At 41.1% G+C, this 20,315-nt stretch overlaps 2 protein-coding genes across 2 annotated transcripts; one reads left to right on the top strand and one right to left on the bottom strand.

Annotated features, from left to right (window-relative positions):
* The first annotated feature begins 3,778 nt into the window (after positions 1 to 3,778).
* On the top strand, positions 3,779 to 14,123 carry tuft1a (tuftelin 1a). Its single transcript, XM_063485975.1, has 12 exons — positions 3,779 to 3,957; positions 9,381 to 9,461; positions 10,350 to 10,451; positions 10,551 to 10,637; positions 10,903 to 10,953; positions 11,063 to 11,146; positions 11,856 to 11,966; positions 12,082 to 12,305; positions 12,415 to 12,520; positions 12,624 to 12,707; positions 12,881 to 12,975; positions 13,087 to 14,123. The coding sequence occupies exons 1-12, from the start codon at positions 3,898 to 3,900 to the stop codon at positions 13,157 to 13,159; spliced, it is 1,158 nt and encodes a 385-aa protein (XP_063342045.1). The 5' UTR covers positions 3,779 to 3,897; the 3' UTR covers positions 13,160 to 14,123.
* Positions 14,124 to 15,211: 1,088 nt separating this feature from the next.
* lg10_11h1orf43 (linkage group 10_11 C1orf43 homolog) lies at positions 15,212 to 19,611 on the bottom strand. Its single transcript, XM_063486380.1, has 7 exons — positions 19,347 to 19,611; positions 17,873 to 17,974; positions 17,685 to 17,793; positions 17,516 to 17,569; positions 17,254 to 17,420; positions 16,368 to 16,426; positions 15,212 to 16,255 (listed from the first exon to the last, which is right to left on the bottom strand). The coding sequence occupies exons 1-7, from the start codon at positions 19,407 to 19,409 to the stop codon at positions 16,039 to 16,041; spliced, it is 771 nt and encodes a 256-aa protein (XP_063342450.1). The 5' UTR covers positions 19,410 to 19,611; the 3' UTR covers positions 15,212 to 16,038.
* Positions 19,612 to 20,315: the final 704 nt, after the last annotated feature.

The raw sequence follows: 20,315 nt of genomic DNA, 5'->3' as shown, positions 1-20,315 counted from the left end.
ACTTTTCTTGTGTTCAACACTAAATGAGGGCTGTGTCCAGATTCTGATATCATGATACCACTAAAGCGTGTTATGCAAGTTTTCTTTTTTCACAAGGAAACTGACAACAGCGCCCAAATTCAACTTTTCTAACTAACTGCTCAAACCCACCTCCCATATTTCTGCTTGTTATAATTTAGTAGATGATTAGCTCGTGATTTTGTTCCCTAGAAGTAAACATAATTAAAAAGAGTCACTCCAGAGGGATTCATCATTTTTATCTGTGTGTAAGGACACGACCTGTGCATCCACATTGGTAACCGCAGCCCTCATGACAGGAAATGAGCCATTGTTTTCTGTAAGTTTCACTTTGATAATCTAAAGTACGTGACCACACTTATAGCGTCATTATTATTTTCATCAGTTTATCAGCTCCTCTCTGCATTACACAGAAGTGCACTTTTAACATTATAGCAGGTCAGACAATGTTGTGTTCTTGTTCAGGTCACATGGTTAGATATCTAATATTTTAATGGCTCAATTTAGGAAAAACGTAATGCAGTCTTTTATTATTTGAATTTTGGTTTAAACTCGGTTTTTCTTTTTATGCCCAAGAACAATGTGTAAAACTCAAGAAATGCATAAAACATCAACTTTTTTAAAAACTCTTTACACCTTGAAAGCCGATTAGGATTAACCCTCAGAGCTCTTTTTTGAACGGAATGTTTTTTGTCATATTTCAGAATAAAACAACTGGGTGTGCATCAGAAGTTAGTGAGTGTGACCTGTGCCTATGCAGCTACCCATGGAAAAAGCTGAAAACCACATCCTTGTGGATATATCCCAAGGTGACAAATTCTACAGTATTGGTGGAATTTCTGTTGAACCGTATCAGACGTGCTCACTGGCTCACTGGGGTGTGAGATGAACAAATCCCAATAAGCTAGAAGTATCTAAGTTAAGAAACACACACACGAACACAGAGTGGTTCCAGATTTGACATCAAGAATGTGAAAGATAAATACTGAATTTTATTTGAGTGTGATTTTCCTTCTCCCTCACCAAGTACATCCAGTAATATAAAATGAAGGTTGTTTTATGACCTTTTGTTATATTTGCGTTTGCCTTTTTTCTGTCACAGTGTTTGTTGAAACTGTTGTCTGGTTATGTTTGGGCTTCAGCAGGAACACTTTCACAGAGCAGCACTTTTCCTGACTCACTTGTGTAAGACCTTTTGAGGTAGCCAATGAGACGTTTCCATTTAGTCCTCTACAAAGACTTTAGTCCAGACAGGCTTGTCAGATTTTTGATCTGAAAACACAAAGCTCGTCCGGGTTATGTGCATATTTGAACTTGGCACAACTTAAGACATACTCTTCCAAACAGATAAGAAGGGCGACTGAATGCGACTAGCAGGAGTCTGACTCACTCTGTGATCTCAGTCTAACGCGTGCATGTATGAAAACATAGACTCTCATAACAGTCTGCTGTCTGATCTCTGGATCAGTGCGTCTGCATGCGGCCAATGGCATGATGTGAACTCATAATCAGGACTAGGATTGTTGCTTGGTGTGTGCATTAGGTGTAGATGTGCTGGTCTTCTAGTTTGTGGAGGAACATCATTCCCAGTGATAAGTCAACCATTAGTGAAACGCAACCACTCTGATATAAAGGTTACATTCTTGGTTAGTGACTGGTTACCCTGAAGTGATTACTTATTAAAAATGCGGGTCATGTAGACAATTTCGCTAATGTCTGGTTAGGCTTTTCCTGCTTTTGTGCTCGAGTCTGTTTCTGCTCCTGTTTCGAATTCACTTAACATCATCCTTTTGTGTGTCACTCTGAGCTGTTGTTTGCTCCTAAACGCCGCTAAAGTCGTTATCCAATTTGAGGTCTGTGCAGAGCCGGATCAGCTGCTGCTGCATCAGCTACATGCCAGCAGAGGAACGCTCGCTCTGTTACTCATTTGTTCTGTCACCTTTGTGCCTTCGGGGTGGCCTGTAAAAATATGCAGCCCAGGTTGTGCAACAGTAGGAATTCTGCAGGAACACTAAATGTTTTGTAAGCTTTGGATTGCGAGTTTTACATTACTGCTGAAAAAATCTGCCTGGCAGAAAAAAATTAATAAAGACATAAAGAAAATAAAGAATTACCCTTTTTGTCAAGCTTTTGGACGCGACTGATTTGTTTTGTGACTGGAGGAAAGCTTGTTGTGCTGTTTTATGTAAAGTCAACATTAAAGGGATTAAAGGGAACATTTTAATATTTCATGTGTTCTGTTTTGAAATGCTGTAAATCATTTTTAGGCTTTGAACTGAACTCTTAACTGTTATGTGATGACATGTGGTTATGCTTTGCTTTCAAAGAATAAACAATTTCACAATTCAGTTAAAGTAAATCAGCCATTTACCTATTAGTGAAAACAAGCTTAGCTTGGTATTGCAGTTGAGTGATATGGTGAATGAGCTGTGCTTTGCTGACCTCACAGGAATGGGTTTATATTTGGCCATATAAGTTTATTTTCAGCCCCAGTCCCTGACACGCTGATATCATTTACAGACAATAAGGGAAAGCCATGGATGCAGCCTGTGAAGGATATGACTGGCAACCAAAAAGCATAACTATAAAGGATATTAAACATCAAACAGTATAACCACTTCTTCAGACTCATACATGGAGTCAAAAACACATTAATACAATTACTAAAACATTCAGGCGAGGGCAACACATTAAATAAGTAGCTTTGACATAAATAAGTAGCACATGTTCACTGTGACAGCTTCTTTTCTCGTTTTAATTACACTCTGTTTCATTCTGTTTTCTTTAGCTTTATTTGATTGTTTTACTTTTAGAGCAATCTTACTGCCTTATATTTTTGCTTTTTACATAGCAACTTGTAGTATTGCAGATTTTTACTTACTGAGTACCTATTTTTTTCCCATATTACCACTTTTTTTTTTTATCCGTTTAATTGAGATAATCTGCTTCTTTATTTTGTTATACGTACTCTCCCTTTAAGGCCAATACCTTGCTTTAAGTTTCGTCCCTTCTGATTGGCTGCCCCTTGTAAACAGAAGCTTTGAATGGCAGGTGGGTGGGGCTGGTGTGTTGTAGGCCACAGGTATTACTTGTATATTCTGAATACGGCCATCACCATAGTAACAGTGTGTATGCATTACAGAAGATTAATTAGCCTGCTTCCACCTTGATATGTTTGCAGAGTAACCTGCTGTGGCTGGATGGGTTTCTACAGTATCTGGGATTTGTTAACATAGGGCAGATGTATTATATTAACAATTGTGTTTGCAGTTACATGTCGAATTTGGTGAGAAAAGTTCATCTAAAACAACAACAACAACAACATCAACAATAATAAGAATAAATGCCTCAAATCACTGAATTCAGTCTTTTGGTTTCCATTGCTTTGTAATCTTAGGAAAGAGTCTTCTTAAACAGGCTCAGTCAGGAGTTCAAGCTCACTCAATAATTCATTGAGCAGTGTGCTGACTGGACAGCAGTCAGTAGGTGTTGCCTTCCGCTGCTCAGCAAGGGGCGATCACTTTCCTCTGTTTACTACTTTTACATGGCTCTCTGAACATCGTGTGATAATCGGGATGTAAAATTTCTAGAAGTCACTGTGCCAGAAGTTGTTATACCGGTGCTGACCCTCCCCTCTCAGCTATTCCTGATTCCCCTAGTTCCCTATTTGGCCGTTTCGGTCTCCTTGTGGGCGGGTCGCATGCTTTTGTGGCTCACTCCCACTGTGACGTGCAGAGAAAAGTAGCTCTCCACACACTTACCGGGCCGAGGACTGATAAAGTGACTGAGCTGCTGTGTGCGGTCAGCAGAGAGACACCGTGACGAAGCTTTGAATTCTTTATTTATTGTGTGTGGAGTATTTATTTATTTCTGTGAGAGATGAACGGCGTGACGAGAAGTCTGTGCACCTTTGAGGACATCAGAAGTCAAGAATATGGGGTAAGTTACTTATACATTAGCTTACGTGGATTTCTGTGTCTTTGTGCGTTTGCTGTACTTAGCTGAAGTAGGTCTAATTAAAGGATGACCCAACCAGAAAGAAATCAGGGTGGATAATTTCCTGTTCATTTATTGTAATTAATTTATTTACGTTATTTACTATTTCTTTAATTTTTCATTTTTTGTCTGTACTCTGCCCTCTGATTTTGTGGCTTCACCTGCTTTAAATGGTGCGTTTACTGTCCCTGGCTTTGTTGTAATTAAGGTATTAACCCGTCTTACCCATAGAGACAAGGTGGCAGCTCAGTATTAATCCAAATAACATCTGTGTCTGTCACAAGTACCTTCTGGACACATCATTTAAAGGCTTACAGTTACAGAGAGTGAAGGCAGCTCAGGAACTAAAGGCTGTGCTTGTGCAGTATGTGTGCCACCTGCCCATGTGAAGGTTTGATCACCAGAAATAATCAGCTCAATATGTGTGTGTGCTTTGCTGCAAACCTGTAAAGAAAGTAGTCCTAAGCTATGCTTTACATCACTTGAATGGGCTTTATTTGCTTGCGTGACAGCAAAAGCATTAATCATTTACCTCACCTGAAAAAACAAACTGTTGACCTGCGCTGTGGTTTATGAGGTTGCGGGGCAACATGATACCCTCCACCTTCCACCTCAGCACTCTCCTGCTGAGCTCATATCAAATGATATTACAGAAACATGTAAAACTTTCAAGACACACACATTCATATTTGTTTAAAAATAACCTGAAGGTCATCTAAATTCTTAAATTAATTAGATATTGTCTGGCTGAGCTCGACGGAAAGGCAAACCATTTTACTTACAATGAATCAGACCCTTTGATGTGTATGAAAGTATTAAAGTTTATCAAATTCATTATTTTTTGTCCATTTGTGATGAAAATCTATGGTTGGCACAAAGTCCCGCACCATTTGGGACCCACTGATCTAGATCTTCTGTTGTGTAACTACAAAGCAGACATAAACGTCAACGTGTACAAAGGGCCTCTTACACACACGCTGATTAACAGCTCTCAGGAATGTGTTATGGAGCAATATATGAAACTTTATGTTTGTCCAGTCTTTGTTTTATCTAATCATACATGACATTTGAACATGAGGCTGATAGCACATTTGCATCAGCTTCACAGAGAACATAAATTTATCTTTAACAAAGTCAAATTCAGCAGTCAAATAGTCACCCACCTGCAGTATTTGCACCTGATATGGCTGTTCCTAGTTAATAAAGCAGCCGAGGAACTTTCACCTCGGCGTACTGTAACGACTGCAGGGTACTGACAGATTAGTTAATGACACAGTTATCAGTGACACGTCTGTAAGGATACAAGAGGAGGAGGAATGTGCCTGATGTAGCACAGAGAGGCCTTCAGCAGCTCATTTGTTAAGTATGTTTTCGGGAACTGGGATCATGTGATAAAAATAAAATAGAAGGAACAAGAAGCACTGACTCTGAAACAAAGAGTGCTCTAAAGTTAGTACTAGTGACCAGAAATCCCAGGGTTTTTTTAATCTATTGTTTGAAACTGTAGCGCTTTCTCTTTCCTGCACAGCAGGATTTATCAAGGTATTATTTTCAGCTCAGGCAATGTTTAGAAGTGATGTCACAATTGCATGTTGTTGAACACATTCCCAGCGTCTCTTCTCATCATCAGTCATCTTAGTTAGGAGAGTCTGACATCACCAGCTGGGAATGGGCCAGACATGACTTATTGGCACATTTGTGTTGAGACACGATTGCAATATGCCCGCAAACACCTTTTTTACATGCCACACAGACCAGAAAAATGACTGATTATAGGGATTCTAGAGTCCTCTGTCACTGTGAACTCTGATCCTGGACTGCTTGTTTATCATCACCTGTTCAGGTTCTCACATGATGGCCTTTCATGCAACAATCAGCTCCTCTGTCCTCTTTAAAATGGACTTAACCTAATTTAACCCATTAATTGGCGCAGCCTGCTGAGTCAGTGGGACAGTGACACCTTTTCACTGCCGCAGGAGCTACAGATGCATAAACTAGGGCTCAGCACTATAATTATCAGCTAATCGTCCAGTAATGGTCTAAGATTAAATGATTAATTGAATAACAATCATCATAGCTTCTCAGCACAGTCCAAAATCCAAAAGTGGGTGTTTAATTTATTCTCTTATGTGACAAAGAAAAGCAACCTCTCTGAAGGTTTGCAAGCACCAGGTTAGTCACATGAAGAAACACTGAAACGATAAATAAGTTACCAGTTTAACTGTGCATCAGTCCTATTTTGATTAACTTTGATTCATCTCTGTGGTTTTGTGTAAAACTTCCTGTGCTTGCCAAAGCTGGGTGGAGCAGAATATAAAGGTGGTCATAAAATCCAGTTTCTATTACCGATAAGTTGGCATTGAAGCTTCGAGTCTTAGTTTTGTTTACTTAATCTTTGATCACATAGTTCCCTGTCTTAGTGTTTGCTGTTCAGCCAATCAGTTGTATCAAGAGAGCACATGATGCAGTAAGAGGTTCATTGGGTTACGCCTATTGAAATAAAGGTTTTCTATACAAATGTGTTTATATTCCTGTTTCCTTTATGCAAGCAAGACACTGAAACTCAATAACAGTGTGAACATTGTTACTAAACTACCTGAAATCACACAGGAAGCGCTGGCGGCCATGCTCGAATTGCACCTGTCGTTTTAAAGGCCGAGGTTTACGATGCAGTTGGACAAAAGATAAAGTGACACCTGTGCAGCGTGTGGGAAAGCAGTGCAAGAGAGAAGGAATGTGATTTAATTCAAAGACGTTTGTTCAAACACACACACATTAGAGGATTTTGTTTTTGGGGAATGCAGGGGATGCTTTACCATTAAAGGGTGCGATACCTGCTCCTACCTCCGTTCGGAAATATAAACTCTTTCCTCTTTAAGCGGGATCGATTTCTAAGAGACAAATCCAGAAATTCTGCATGTTTAACAGCAACATTCCTAAACTGGTAGTCAACCCTCGGTTACAGCCTCCTGATGCCAAAGTCTGAGACGAAAAGCATCCTCGTATCCTTTCAGCCTTTCTGCCTGCAGGTACCCCCGTGATCTTTTGTGTCCATTGTCGTGCACCCAGCTGTGTGGACTCTGTGCTTAAAGCTCAGTGTCATGTTTCTGCCATTATAAAGGCAGTGTGCACTTAACCTCGTATGTGTGTTTTGCTGCGTGTTCCTGGGAAGTCTAGTATTACAGGTTGTTGCTGAAGGTGGAAAGGACTGCATTTTTGTGTGTCTGCGGACATAAAAGAGCAAACCGGCAGAGAAACTGAATAGCTCAGAGCTGGGATTAGTGGAGTCTTTGTTTGGCTGTCTGTGGAAGTCCGGAAAAGTCGTGTAATGATGGATTCCTTCTTAACAACTATCCCACTGTTCCCCTTTCGTCCTCCCCAGTCGTGCACCCTATTAGAGCTTACAGACATTTGCAATCTGAGAGGAGAGCATGAAGAAAGAAAGGGGATTTTTTTTGCTTTCATTTCTCTGAGTTTTCTTCATTGTGGTTGGACCTCCACCAAGACTATTACTCTATTTCCTTTTTTACATTCATTTTCTATTATTATATCTCCTGAATATCAGTCCCACACGTCTCGCTGTCTGCCTTTTCCCTTTCACTGCATCCTGAAAAGATAACCAGCTAATCTAGCCCTAGACCTTCTCTAAACACAAAGCTTTTCTTTTACAGCAGCTTTTTATCGTGGCATTACGCAACACGAGCGAGCTCATTTCCCCTCGTCTGGTCAGAATCGAGACGCACTCTGCACATCAGACAGGGTCTCTGGACAGAAGCTGAGATTAGAAGGATGAGAATTGGTTATTTGTTTGTTTTTATTATCCAATATTAATACATTTTTCTAAAATTAGTTTTTGGTAAGTGGCATTTCATCTACATTCAAAAACCTGAAGACAGGTGATTTTGCATTTCATTTATCTACACTTCCTTATAATTACGGGGGGAGAACAGGGAAAGTTTTGGCTGAAACTACCAAGCTGAAGATTATGAAGCTTGTTGGGAGGGAAAGACCCATTAAAGTGTCAATCCAGATAAAATGCCTTCAAACTGGCAGATATGACATTGACCTTGGTGGAGGATGGGCTCACTGGGTTCCCTTCTAGTTGTTGACCAAAACAGAAACAGCTGTTGATAAAGGCAATCACACACGAATGTTCAATCTAGCTGCACTTTCACCGAGTTGTATTAAAAGCTCAGAGAACAACACGCATCTATAACTGTCTGACAGCTGGGCGAAGTCCATCCGCAGATGAAGATCGTGTGACTTGATCGGTGTTCTGTAATGCCAATTAAACCGACATTTAGGCGAGATTGCTGTGTCACCGCCTAAAGCAGTGTCTATGAAAGGAAAAGCAAGGTAACAAAATGTAGGTAGGGCTGTTGTGGTGCATGATGAGCATCAAAAGAAAACAAAGGAATAAACTATTAACGTACAAGTGGCTAAACATGACCAGACACTCCCGCTCAAACGCACCAGAGAGCAGGCACACACAGATATGTTAATTTTGTTTACGATTTAACCAATTATCTGATTACATGTAATATATCACCAATTAATCTGATTGGAAGTATTACTCGTTCATACATTCGTTTCTGTTTAGAGTTGTTTGGCGGTGACTTGAGGAGGACACAGTAAATACCCACGGGAAAATGAGCAGAACAAGTTGTGTTGGCTGGAATGAGTTATATAATGTCTCCGACCTCCTCCCAAACATCCGCATACTTGCATTAGCACAGATGCTGACTGGTCACTGTTTATTAGAGGCCGCCGTGTACTGGAAGACACACACGGAGTCCCATCCTGCTCCAGAGTATTTCTGTTAAAGAGACTTTTATCCTGTGACTGAAAGAAAATATCTGTGCGTTTTGCTGGAGCGTTGATTCTGTGCATTGTTTTGCCTCCATCTTACTCCGCCCTCTTGTATTGTTAGTGTGCCAGACAGTTTATGGCTACTGTGAGGTTATGTTGCCATGGAAATATTCCGTCTTGCTTGACATTACATTTGCTGAGTACTTTCCCAGAAATCTAGCCACTGTCTCCAATTGGCTGCGAGCATCTGGAGGGTTTCCGCCTAAGTCCCTCTGACGTCTGTAGCACTTGGTTTAAATCAAACAATCTGTCCCTGTGCAGCAGGGAGAAAACTTTTTCTTTCGTTCTGATGCTCCTATAGCACACTTTCTTACTGGATACTCCCCCCACCCCTCTGTCCCTCCTTCTCTGTTTCACTCTGTGAGTATGACTCAGTCTCTCCTCCTCTTTTTTTCCCCCTCTCCTCCTCAAAATAGTCCCCAATCAGCCTCTCCATCACATAACCGTCTCTTTGTGGCTTCACTTCATCAACCTCTTACTTTCGCTGCCTTTTTCAGGAGGGGTGTAGGCGGCTGCGGCTCACACTTCACGACCAGAACCAGGCGGCGGCTCGGAGCACAGAGCAGCACAGGGACAAGGTAAGCACGTCCTGTACCTGATAACTTCTGACCACCAGAAGGGAGAACAGAGCAGATCCTGGGCATTAGAACAGCAGCAGGTGGAGCATGTTTGGAGTTTAGAGCGATTTTTAAAATACGAGTCTTTGATATTTGAATAGATTTGTCACCTATTAGACTAGACTGTGAGAGAATTGATTTAGAAATGTTATCGGATGAGAAAAGAAGTGCTGAAGGTTTGTTCACCCCGTTTTGGATCTGACGGTTCAGACAGTTGCTGGGTTAGTTAATCTTCTCTATGATCCTCAGTAATTAGCTCAGAACAACTGCGCTTTCAAAAAAGAGGGAAAAAAAAGACACCAGCCGCGTACAAAGATGCCATCAGCTTTTCATTAGTGGGGTTCCCACACTCAGAATGTCTCAAGACAACCATTGTTCTGCCAATACCAGTGGGACCACCAGAGCAGCACAGTTGCATAACGTGTCTCCACCTTTATCTGCATGTTCCCCCCCTCTCGCTCTCTCGCTCCCTCTCAGCGTATTGTGGTTTTGACCAGATGTTTATGGGTTAGTCTCCATAGCGATTAGTGCTCAAAGTCTCTGGCTCCTGATTACAGAGGCTCTCGGTCTTTCACACCCACGCAGAAAGAAATTTTTCATTTTTGCCTGTTAACAGTTTAATTTCACCAAGCGTGCAGACGGTCCTGGAAAAAAGTTTTGTATTAATTATCAGTCAGATTCATTCCTGCCAGTTCTCACGAATCCTGTATTCCAGCGTTGATTGTAAATATGACCAAACCCCTTCTGGATCATCTGCATTCAGTTTGACATTTTATTTAGAAATTTATCACACCCATCTACTCACGCAAAACCCGATTGTAAACTCCTCTTATCTCTGCTAATCTCCAGCCAATCGGACGAGCTTTTGCACTGGTGCAGCCAGCCAACGAGAGGACTGCTTTGACCTCTGAACCAGTCAAATCCACAGAGGAGCAGGTAGAAATCATCAAGGTAGGCTTCTTCGTATTTTCTTTTTCTTTTCTTTTCTTTGTCTTTTTTCTTCTGCTGGTTTTAAACCAGTATATACATTCATGTATGTCCTTGTTTCAGGTGTATCTAGAGGCCCGCAAAAAAGAGCAGCAGAAACACCAAGAGAGCCTGAAGATGCTGTCAGATGAAGTTTCACAGATACAGGAGGTCAGTGTCTGGACAGCATCTAACTGGCTGTTTCACTAACACACAAATGCACACAGTAATTCTACAGTCTGTCGTCCCTGTTTTATAGCTTATGTAAGAATTTGCATCATGTAAAATCATCCTTGCTCACACGCCTCTTTTCTCTCGTGATTCCCTTCAGCTCCTGACTTTCCTGTGTTGGTTATTTACTCAAGTAGAAAACATACATGTTCAGATAATATCTTAATTTATAACAATTTCTTTTTTGTGTGTTTGTGTCACACAGGTGAGATATTGCCTGAAGACTCTGAGGGAGCAGATGGCAGCCAAAAACAAGGTAAGCCATTGTTAGCCTTGCATCCTGAGCTCTTGATGGCATTTCCTTTAACTCTCCCCTCACTGTCTTTAATATTTTCCATCTGCACTTCCTCCTTTTATCTGTCCAGCCGCACACAAATGGGTGGAAGGTTGGAATCCCCTTCAGAAAGAGCACTTCATCCACTAAACCAGGAGCTAGAGATGACGGACAGGTGAGCGAACACACGTATGCACATCATAGCTTCAGTCCTGTGGTGTCTTGTTGTTTTTTTTCTACGGGCTATCTGCGTCAGTTTGCGTTTTCTATAAGATTCCTGTAAAGCTATCACCTCCCAGAGGCTCACAGATAGAATGTGGTGTAAAGTTAAACAGCGAAGTCATCATGGGGGGAAAAAGAGAGGATTAAAATGGCAGACAAAAAGCAGCTACGTTTACAGCACCCCAGGGTGTAAGAAAATGCGCGGAAGAGCTGTTCCGGCACACTATGTACCGCTGCCTGCATGTGTTATTGTTTTCAGGCCCCCTTCATTCCACGCATGCTTCATCCTTCATAGTTTCATCGCTGTCTCTAAGCCAGATATTTGTAGCATCCTCTTGTTGTGCATGTCAGCAGTGTTTTGCAGAGACACACAACAAAGAAGCTGACACTGTTGTGTTTGGTTTTTACTGTTTTTGCGCCACTTATAGCAGCATTTGTGACTCACACGACAGCTTACTCGCTCTAAGTGTGGGAGGCACAAATAGAAGGGAAACGCAGGTCAGGTTCCAGCAGCTCCACTGACGCACGCGGACACGCCTGTTTTCTTTATAGCGGCAACGCCCACAGAGCTCTTACGAAACTCGACCATCATTGTATTGATTACATCATTATAAAAACATCTGAGTACTATTAGGGTAATCCAGCGCTTTATTTTCTATTAGGACGTGGATGACGAAGCAGAGAGAAGCAAGCTGAGAGAAGTCAGTAAGCGCTTATATGCACAGCTGCAGGAAGCAGAAAAGAAACACCTGGAGGAGAAAGAGAGACTGCAGGTAACCTACACTGGCTTTGCATTCATCGTGCATATTACATACAAAGTAAACACATACATATTTATATAATTTGCATGAAAGCGATATTTAGAACAAAACTTTTTGACCAATCCAGGCTGAAGGCAGCAGGCTTAGAGAGCATCTGAGTGACCAGGAGGAGAAGCTGAGGAGTACAGAAGAAGCCAACGAGAAGAAAGACCAGCGCATTGATGAGCTCCAGAGGCTGCTGGGAGGAATGGAGCAGGAGAGCGCCACGCTGCGGGAGGCCATCCGCAACCGTGAGGATGAACTGCGGGAACTGCGAAAGATCAGAGAGGAGGGCCACAAAGGGGCGGAAAGGTCAGCTAATACCCCCACACACACATATAAGTGTTCAACTCTCCACTTATCAATCATCTGTCAATAGCATGTTCAATAGCGTGCTGTAACTTACTGTGTTTATTTTTAGGACTGAGCAGTTGGAGAAGGAGGTGGCCATACTCAAAGAAAAGATCCACCATCTGGATGACATGCTGAAAAGCCAACAGAGGAAAGTCAGACACATGATCGAGCAGGTGGGATGAGCATGTGCGGCTCTATAAAGCAAACACATTGTCTCCGTCTTCGTCTTTGCGTAGCGATCGCTCACTGTCTGTCTCCCTGTTTGCTCGTTTTTAGCTCCAGAACTCTCGCATGGTGATCCAGGAGCGGGACCGCGTGATCAAAGAGCTGGAGGAGAAAGTGGCATTTTTGGAGGCTGAGGTGAGGACAGCTTCTCCTGTAAGAAAATATGTCTGAGGAATTTGAATTGCAGGGTCAGGGTAAAAAGTAGATCAGCCTCTGCAATTAGAGGGAAGACGAAAGGAGAAAAGCTGAAGCCAGTGTCTGTTCTGTGATTATAATTTGCACCCTTTGAATTCTCCCTGTGTTTGCAGAACCGAGAAATGCACGACCAGGTGGACTACTTTCTGGGAGGACAAAGGTCAAATTCCTACCTTTCATCAGAACGCAACGCCCAGATTGTCTACAGGTGACTTATTTTGCCAGTGCTCTTCAAATATATTACCTATAAACAACACAACACTGTGATAAATGCTGTTTTCCACCTAAAAAGTAATTTATCCTCCTCTCATCACTACAGCAAACCAATCAAGCCGTCCACCTCATCCAACAAACCGCTTCCTTTCATCAAAGTCATCGAGATCAAGTCATGAACCAGCTGGGCAGATGAATTAATCAGTTACTGCTGAGAAGGGCTCAGAAGCACCAACCGCCTGTTCGATGCCGACTAAAGCGAACGGTTCCGATGTGCGTGCTGAACATCAGAGACCACAACTACCAAACCAAACAATATTGAAGGAAAAAAGGGGTGGGAGGGGATTATCAGCACACATACAAACACACACACACTTGCGTGTCTGCGCATATGCATAAATAATGTGTGTATGTCCGCTTTAATGTAGATGCATTAGAGAGAGCGATGTGAGTCTAAGTTTACGTTTAGTACTGCAAACTGTATGCAAGTGTTTTTGCTTGCCCTGCTTTAAGTTTATAATGATGATTAACTGTAAGAGCAGGGGGTAATAATTCCTAGCGACATTATAAAATTCACATACAGCAATGCAGCGCCAATAAACTGTAGCTAACGCCGCCGTCAGGACACACGATGTGAAGAATCATTAACTCGTTCATCTGAATTGTGTCTTTGTCTTCGTTGCTGACTCCGCTCCCTTTCTGTGTGAACGGTGTAATGCTTTAGAGTGTAAATACTGACTGTAGCCTCTATAAGGGCGACACCCTGTGATTATTTTTATGGGCTATTTATTTTTTTCTCTGAGCTGTTTGTAAGTAAATATATGGTTGTCAAGCCTCCAATGAAAAGTATGGCACTTTATGAAACTGTGAGGATGCGGAAAGAAAAATGAAGATGTTTGGAAAGTCAGACACATGAGAGGCGTCCTTTTTCTTAATATTTCTTGTAAAACATTTCAGTTCCCTGTCACTGTGCAGACGTCACCTTCTTGTTGTACATATCCATGTGATTTTGATGTTTTGATTTCTACCTAACAGCTTTTTCCTCTATATTTATTAATGTTAAATAAAATGCCTAGAGAGATTGTTTAATAGAGAAGCTTTTGTACGAAGTACCTGTTAATCTGCTATCTGTGTTTGTTTTAGAATAAAATCACTGAAAATCAATGGGTTTCCTTTCAGTTCTTATGCAGAATGCACAAGTGAAATAAGGTGAAGCGGGCTCCCTCTGCTGGACACTATTTGCATTACAAAATGATATAATGATACACTTTATTAGGTACATCAGCTACTCATTAACGCATACATTTAATTTAAATAATTTAGCAATGCAGTACATCTAGGCATGTGAATGCATGGTCAATACAGCCTGATGAAATCCAAACTAAATACAAGAATGAGGATGGAAGGTGCTTAAAGTGACTTTGAATGTGGCTGTTAGTGTGAGTATCTACTCCTGGGAATTTTACCACACAACCATCTCTAAGGTTTACAAAGAATGGTGTGAAAAAAGAAAAAACATGCAGTGAATGGCAGGTTTTTGGCTTTGTTGACATCAGAGGTCAGAGGAGAACGACCAAATCACTCAGGAATGATAGGAATGCAACTGTAACTCAAATAACCACTCATTTCATTACACACCATTCCTGAAGCAGATGGGCTACAGCAGTTGAAGACCACACCAGCTGCCACTCCTGTCAGCTTAGAAAAGGAAAATTAGGTTTGCATCGGATCACTGAAACTTAACAACAAAAGATGGTTTGATAAGCAACATGGTAGGGTCAGAATTTGACGTAAATGACATGAAAGGATCGATCCTGCTTTGTATTAATGGTTCACCCTGGTTGATGTAATGGTGTGGGGAGTATTTACTTGGCATATTGTAGGTCCCTTATTGCCAGCTGACCATTGTTTAATCACCACAGCATAACTATTAGTATTGTGTGTGCAGCCAACAAATCTGCAGCAATTGTGTGATACTATCATGTCAATATGGACGTCAGCACCTTGTGGAATTTATGCTACGAAGAATTTAAAGGCAACAGAAGGGGAAAGAGGGTCTAACACAGTACTATCACCATGTGCCTAATACAGCTAGTTTCAGCTGCCCCCTTGCCACAAGGGGTCGCCACAGTGAGTAGGTTTGCATGTTTGATTTTGCAGTTTTTCTTGTCAAAGAAAATTCCCAATGACTCAAGAATCAACTGTATGTCACAGTTTTATTTGGATGGTAAATTGTATAGTAGGCACCACATGAAATAAATTATTCAGGCATTAAAATGCCTCCCTGGGAAACCATAAAAGCAGATGAAAATGAAACACAGCTCTCATATCAGTATACAATTAAGAGTCAAGGAACGGAGTTCCCATAATGCAATACCCCACATTTAAAATACATCAATACACTGAAATACTGTTAATTTACATTGAACTGAGATAACTGAGTTTGAAAAAAAATGCACTTATTAATCACAGTTCCTGAAAACAAGTAGCACTATGGCTTCTGTAAAAAAAATGATCAAGGCTTAAAAAAACAAATAAACAAAACAAGTTGTCAAATTCACTGCAACAAAAGACAGCAAAGATGTACGTGTAAACATAAGTGACATCAACAGCAGATTTTTTTCTCACTAAGCAACAATTAATGCTGGTTTTCTCTGAAAATGTAACTATTAACATTTTAAAACAGTTGGTTATTTTCAGCAAGTCTGCATAGGCGTTTACATTGTGCAATAAATACTGATTGTCTTATGCTGTTGCATAGCCTAATAGCTCTGGATTTGTTTTGGTCAAATCAAACCTACTTACTATAGTCGGTTAGAGTCATTCTACCCACATATAGCACGCATACATGCAATAATACATACATGCAATAATATGCATAAGCTACACTTAGGTAAAGAGCACTGTAACAGTAATCTGATATGCACTACAGTGTAAACAAGGCAATACATGTTAGAGTATGAAGGCAGTGTTTTTGTCTTTTCACTCTGAGACTTCAGGCACCGTAATCACTGGCAGCGCTGCCTTGTCCTTGACCTTCTGTTGGACGGGCTCATTTTCAGAGTGTACTGTCTAGAGTGTTGTAGTTGTCTTTGAAGTTCTTCAGCTCCAGGAAGTGTCTGGGCCTCTTGCTGCGCTGCTGCATTGTAGATGTGAGGTAGGTGGGTTGGGTCGGAGAGGGAGAGGAGGTGCTTGCGGGCTCTGTAGTGCTGGTCAGGTCTCTGGCTGCGGACTGATGGTGCTGACTTAAAGTGCTGCTGCTCTGAGACTTCACTCTGAAACAATACAAGGAGAACCAATTGTTCCCGCTGCCTTATTAACATTCCATGCTGGGATTAAAGGAAAAGCTGTAAGAGAGCAACATGAGGAATGTTTGTGTTTTCTTACATGGAGGCCAGTTTTGTTAGGGCTTCCTGGTACTTCAAGAATTCTGCTTCACCAAAAGCCTGAAGATAAAAGATTTTATTTAAGAAAAAGTACAAGAATTAGCAAACAAAATGACATCAAGTGCATCAGAACTACAACACAAACTGGGAGCCCACTGGAAGGTCAACATGGAGCTGTTTGTTCAGCACAACTGTTACTCATTTTGTCACAGAATCGTGATGTTTGATGATAATATACACTCACCAGGCAGTTTATTGGGTACATCCATTCATCCATGTTAACACAACTATCTCATCAGCAAATTACATGGCAGCAACTCTAATTATGTACCCACACGACTATCTGTAGGTTTTACAGAGAATCATCCGAAAAAGAGAAACTATCTAGAGAGCAGCAGTTCTCTGAGCAAATTATGTCAGAGGAGAACTCAAATAAGCTGTTGTTACAGCCAGAGTATGCACAGAAGCATCTCTGAAAGCAAAACACGTTGAACTATCAAGCAGAAGACCACACTGAGTCTCCCTGCTGTCAGCTAAGAACAGGAAACTGAGACTACAACTCCCACATGCTCATTAATATCGGAAAACAGAACACTGGAAAAATGTTGCCTGCTCTGCTAAGTCTCTGTTTCTCCTGTGACATTTGGATGGTAGGGTTAGAACGTGCTGTAATGGATATGCAGCCAACAAAGCTGCAGCAACTCTGTGATGCTATCGTGTCAAAATGGACCAAAGTCTCTGGGGAATGTTTCCAGCACCTTGTTGAATCTGAGCCATAAAGAACTAATGAAGGCAGTTCTGAAGACAAAGGGGGATCCAACCTGGTACTTGAGTCAGTGAGTAAATAAGAGAGGACTGAGTTGTGGACCGTCTGAGGAAATGCTGACCTCTGCCCCATGACGAGCTTTATTGTAGCCATCTAGCACCGTGTCGATGACAGAGCTCTGGTTTTCTCTGAACATGCAGTGGGAATTTCGTAGCTGCAGAAGCCAGGTCCGAAATCTTTTTCCAGTAACAGCGGTGGACGTTCCTCCAAGTTCACGAAAAGGAAAATCTAATGACAAACAGTTGAAGATGTTGCTGTAGCAGTCAGGAGGATTTAATCTGGATTCATGGCAAAACAAAACAAACTGTAACAGAAAAGCTTACCGGCATCTCTGATGGCATCAAGTGCTTTCATTCTATACAAATAGTCACAGGAACCTGGAACATGTGCACACACACACACAGACTACTTAGTGCACGGGCATGGAAACTATTTATATGAATAGCTTCAGGAGTGGTGCGTGTTATGTGTGTGTTTGTTTGCTCCTCTTACCAGACTGTTCTCTCTGCATTAACCGGTCATCATCTGGAGACAGCAGACGAGGCTCAAAGTGGATTTTCTGGACCAGGTTCAGCTTGGCTTCAATTTCTTGTCTCAGCTCCTGGAACAAAGACACAATTCTTCAGCACAAACACAAAAAACATCAGAACACACTTGCATTAATATAGTGTGTGTTTCACCTTTGGTGCGTTGTGGCCAAGGGGTACATGTGGTCCTCTTCGAGACTTCATGGCAAGTCGCATAATTTGTCTTTTGACAAAGATGAACAGCAAGACAAAAATCTGAAAGAAAGTTAAATGTTAGATGGATGTCTGAGTTTCCCTTTTTTTAAACACATTACTTCCATGGCCAAGCAGCTCCTGTAGGTGGCACTGTTTTTTTTGTCCATATAGTGTAAATAAATGCAAGTCCTAGGGTTAAATGTGTCTTTGTTTCATTGTTTTGTTGTATAGGGGCTAAATTGAGGGTAAATGGCAACATACTCTTTAGAACTAAACAGAAATTAGACCGAAATATTTGGTTTGGACCAATATCGAGAATATCAATATCGAGAACCAGTTTTCTACAATAACCCGTTCTCGATTAATGACCCAGTAGTCCAACTCCTTGGAATTGTTAGTCTGCCTGCCTATCACTCCCTAAGAAGAACACCTGCAAGATATTTCTGGAACAATGCATCACATGGTAACATTTATGTTAATATTGTACATGGTGCCTAAAATCAGTTAAAAAAAAGACCTCTCAGGTCATCAGGTGCAGATCTTTTAAATGCTCCCAGAATTAGATCTAAGTGTGCTGAGAACATGAGGGTGCTTTCAGTCACTATCACGCTGTTCTTTGGAACAAGCTGCCTGCTGATCTGAGGTGAATGACATCTGTGCATACAGTCAACAACAGACACAAAATCTTTTTATTCTCAAACGCTTCCACTCAATAGCTGTGTGTGTGTGAGTGAGTGCATGCACATGTACATTAACTTGTATTTTACTTCATTGTAAACGTTTATTTTGCTGTTTTCACTGCCTTAAGACATCTTAAACCGACATATGCTTTTATGTTTAACTTAAACATGCTATATAAATTAAATTACATTAACATGAGTCACACGTGGGCCCTGGGGTGTGCTCCATTGGTTAATTGTGGTTTTATAAATAAACTGTTTTGTTTGTTTTTTGCTGTCTTCATTTCTTTGCCACAGTCCCTGAGCCAGGGTGTGACGCCTCCAAAGGGTAAATGTTGTCAGTCCTCACTCTAAATCCTTAAATCACAGTGTAGTGTCGACATTTTTTAAACATTACAATAATTATGAATGTTATTATGATTAATCGCCCAACTACAGGCACCAAAACTACAGAGGAGACATTGAGCTGCAGTGATATTTATAAAACAGATTTTACACACTATTAGTACCTTTCAGTGGATTACAACATGGTTGAGGGATTCAGGTGTTCAAACTTGTAATAACAGCTTTATTTGTGTTTAATAACAGATTAACAAGTAGAAGTGAGTCTTTGGATAAAGTATCAACCACTGCAAGCCTCTGATGAGGAATGAGGCACCTGTCCAAGCATCCCGATTACCTCTGTAACCCGGGACTGCGTTCATTGTTTCGGTTTGGATTAAACCAGCACAAACAACGTTAAACAAACTCACCAGACTGCCATAGGCCATCACAAGCACCACGTTAATTCTCGAAGGAAGCGAGTCGTTAAACATTTTGAAGATCTGCAGGTTTTCTTTTTACTTTGTTGTTATTTTAACTGAACTAACTGGATAAATGTAGATTCAAAGTGCGTCCAGTGTCCGGTACGTGTCTCATTTAAGAAGGCGTTTTCAAACCGCAAGCAGCCAACATTAAAGGAACAAAAGACAAAAACGGGGAAGTTGAGCGGACTAAAGTGCTTGTTGCTACATTTCGCTGCCTGATTTGTTGACTTCCGCGGTAGTCACGTGACCGGTACGGACAGGGGTGACGTCAGGTCTGACGCTGCCCCTATTGTGTGTGCATGTATTTTTTTTAACTATATATTTACTGACGCTACTTCACAACAATGACTGTATAACAGAGTCATTGCTTCACACATGTAAATAGGAGGAAAAACGCCTAAGTTCTTGTTTTATAATAAAGGAAGTTCAGCAATGTGTTTCTATTTTCCTTCCTCAAAAACAAAAAACTTATAAGACTGGATATTTAAAGTCTTTAAGTGGGTTTATTTTCATCTTCTCCCCTTTTTCTCTGTCCTCTCCTGTTTGAAAAATACCCTCTTCTTTGTTACCGTCATTATTTCTTCACTAAAATTTACTTTTTCAAAGGAACTCAATATCAGACAAATCATAAAAATAAAAATAAAAACTGAAATGCTTTGTCAATTCAAGTCATCTCCATCTCCAGCTTTCAGCTTCTAGATTTTTTTCCTTCTTCATATTACATTTCTGTCTTCCCTGACACTAAACGTAGTATGACCTACTTATAAAATACACTGTCCTTTCCCACAATGCTTCTGCAACACACAGTCTGTCAGTCCTACACCCTAAAGAATGAATTTCAAGCACTAGTGTGTGTCTGTGTGAGCTGAACTGTTATTTGCATCCATCCTGCAGAGACAGTGGGTGCTATTCTTC

Source organism: Pelmatolapia mariae, linkage group LG10_11 (genome assembly GCF_036321145.2).
Source record: "Pelmatolapia mariae isolate MD_Pm_ZW linkage group LG10_11, Pm_UMD_F_2, whole genome shotgun sequence".
NCBI classification, from domain to species: Eukaryota; Metazoa; Chordata; class Actinopteri; order Cichliformes; family Cichlidae; genus Pelmatolapia; species Pelmatolapia mariae.
This window is presented reverse-complemented; position numbering and strand designations above follow the sequence as displayed.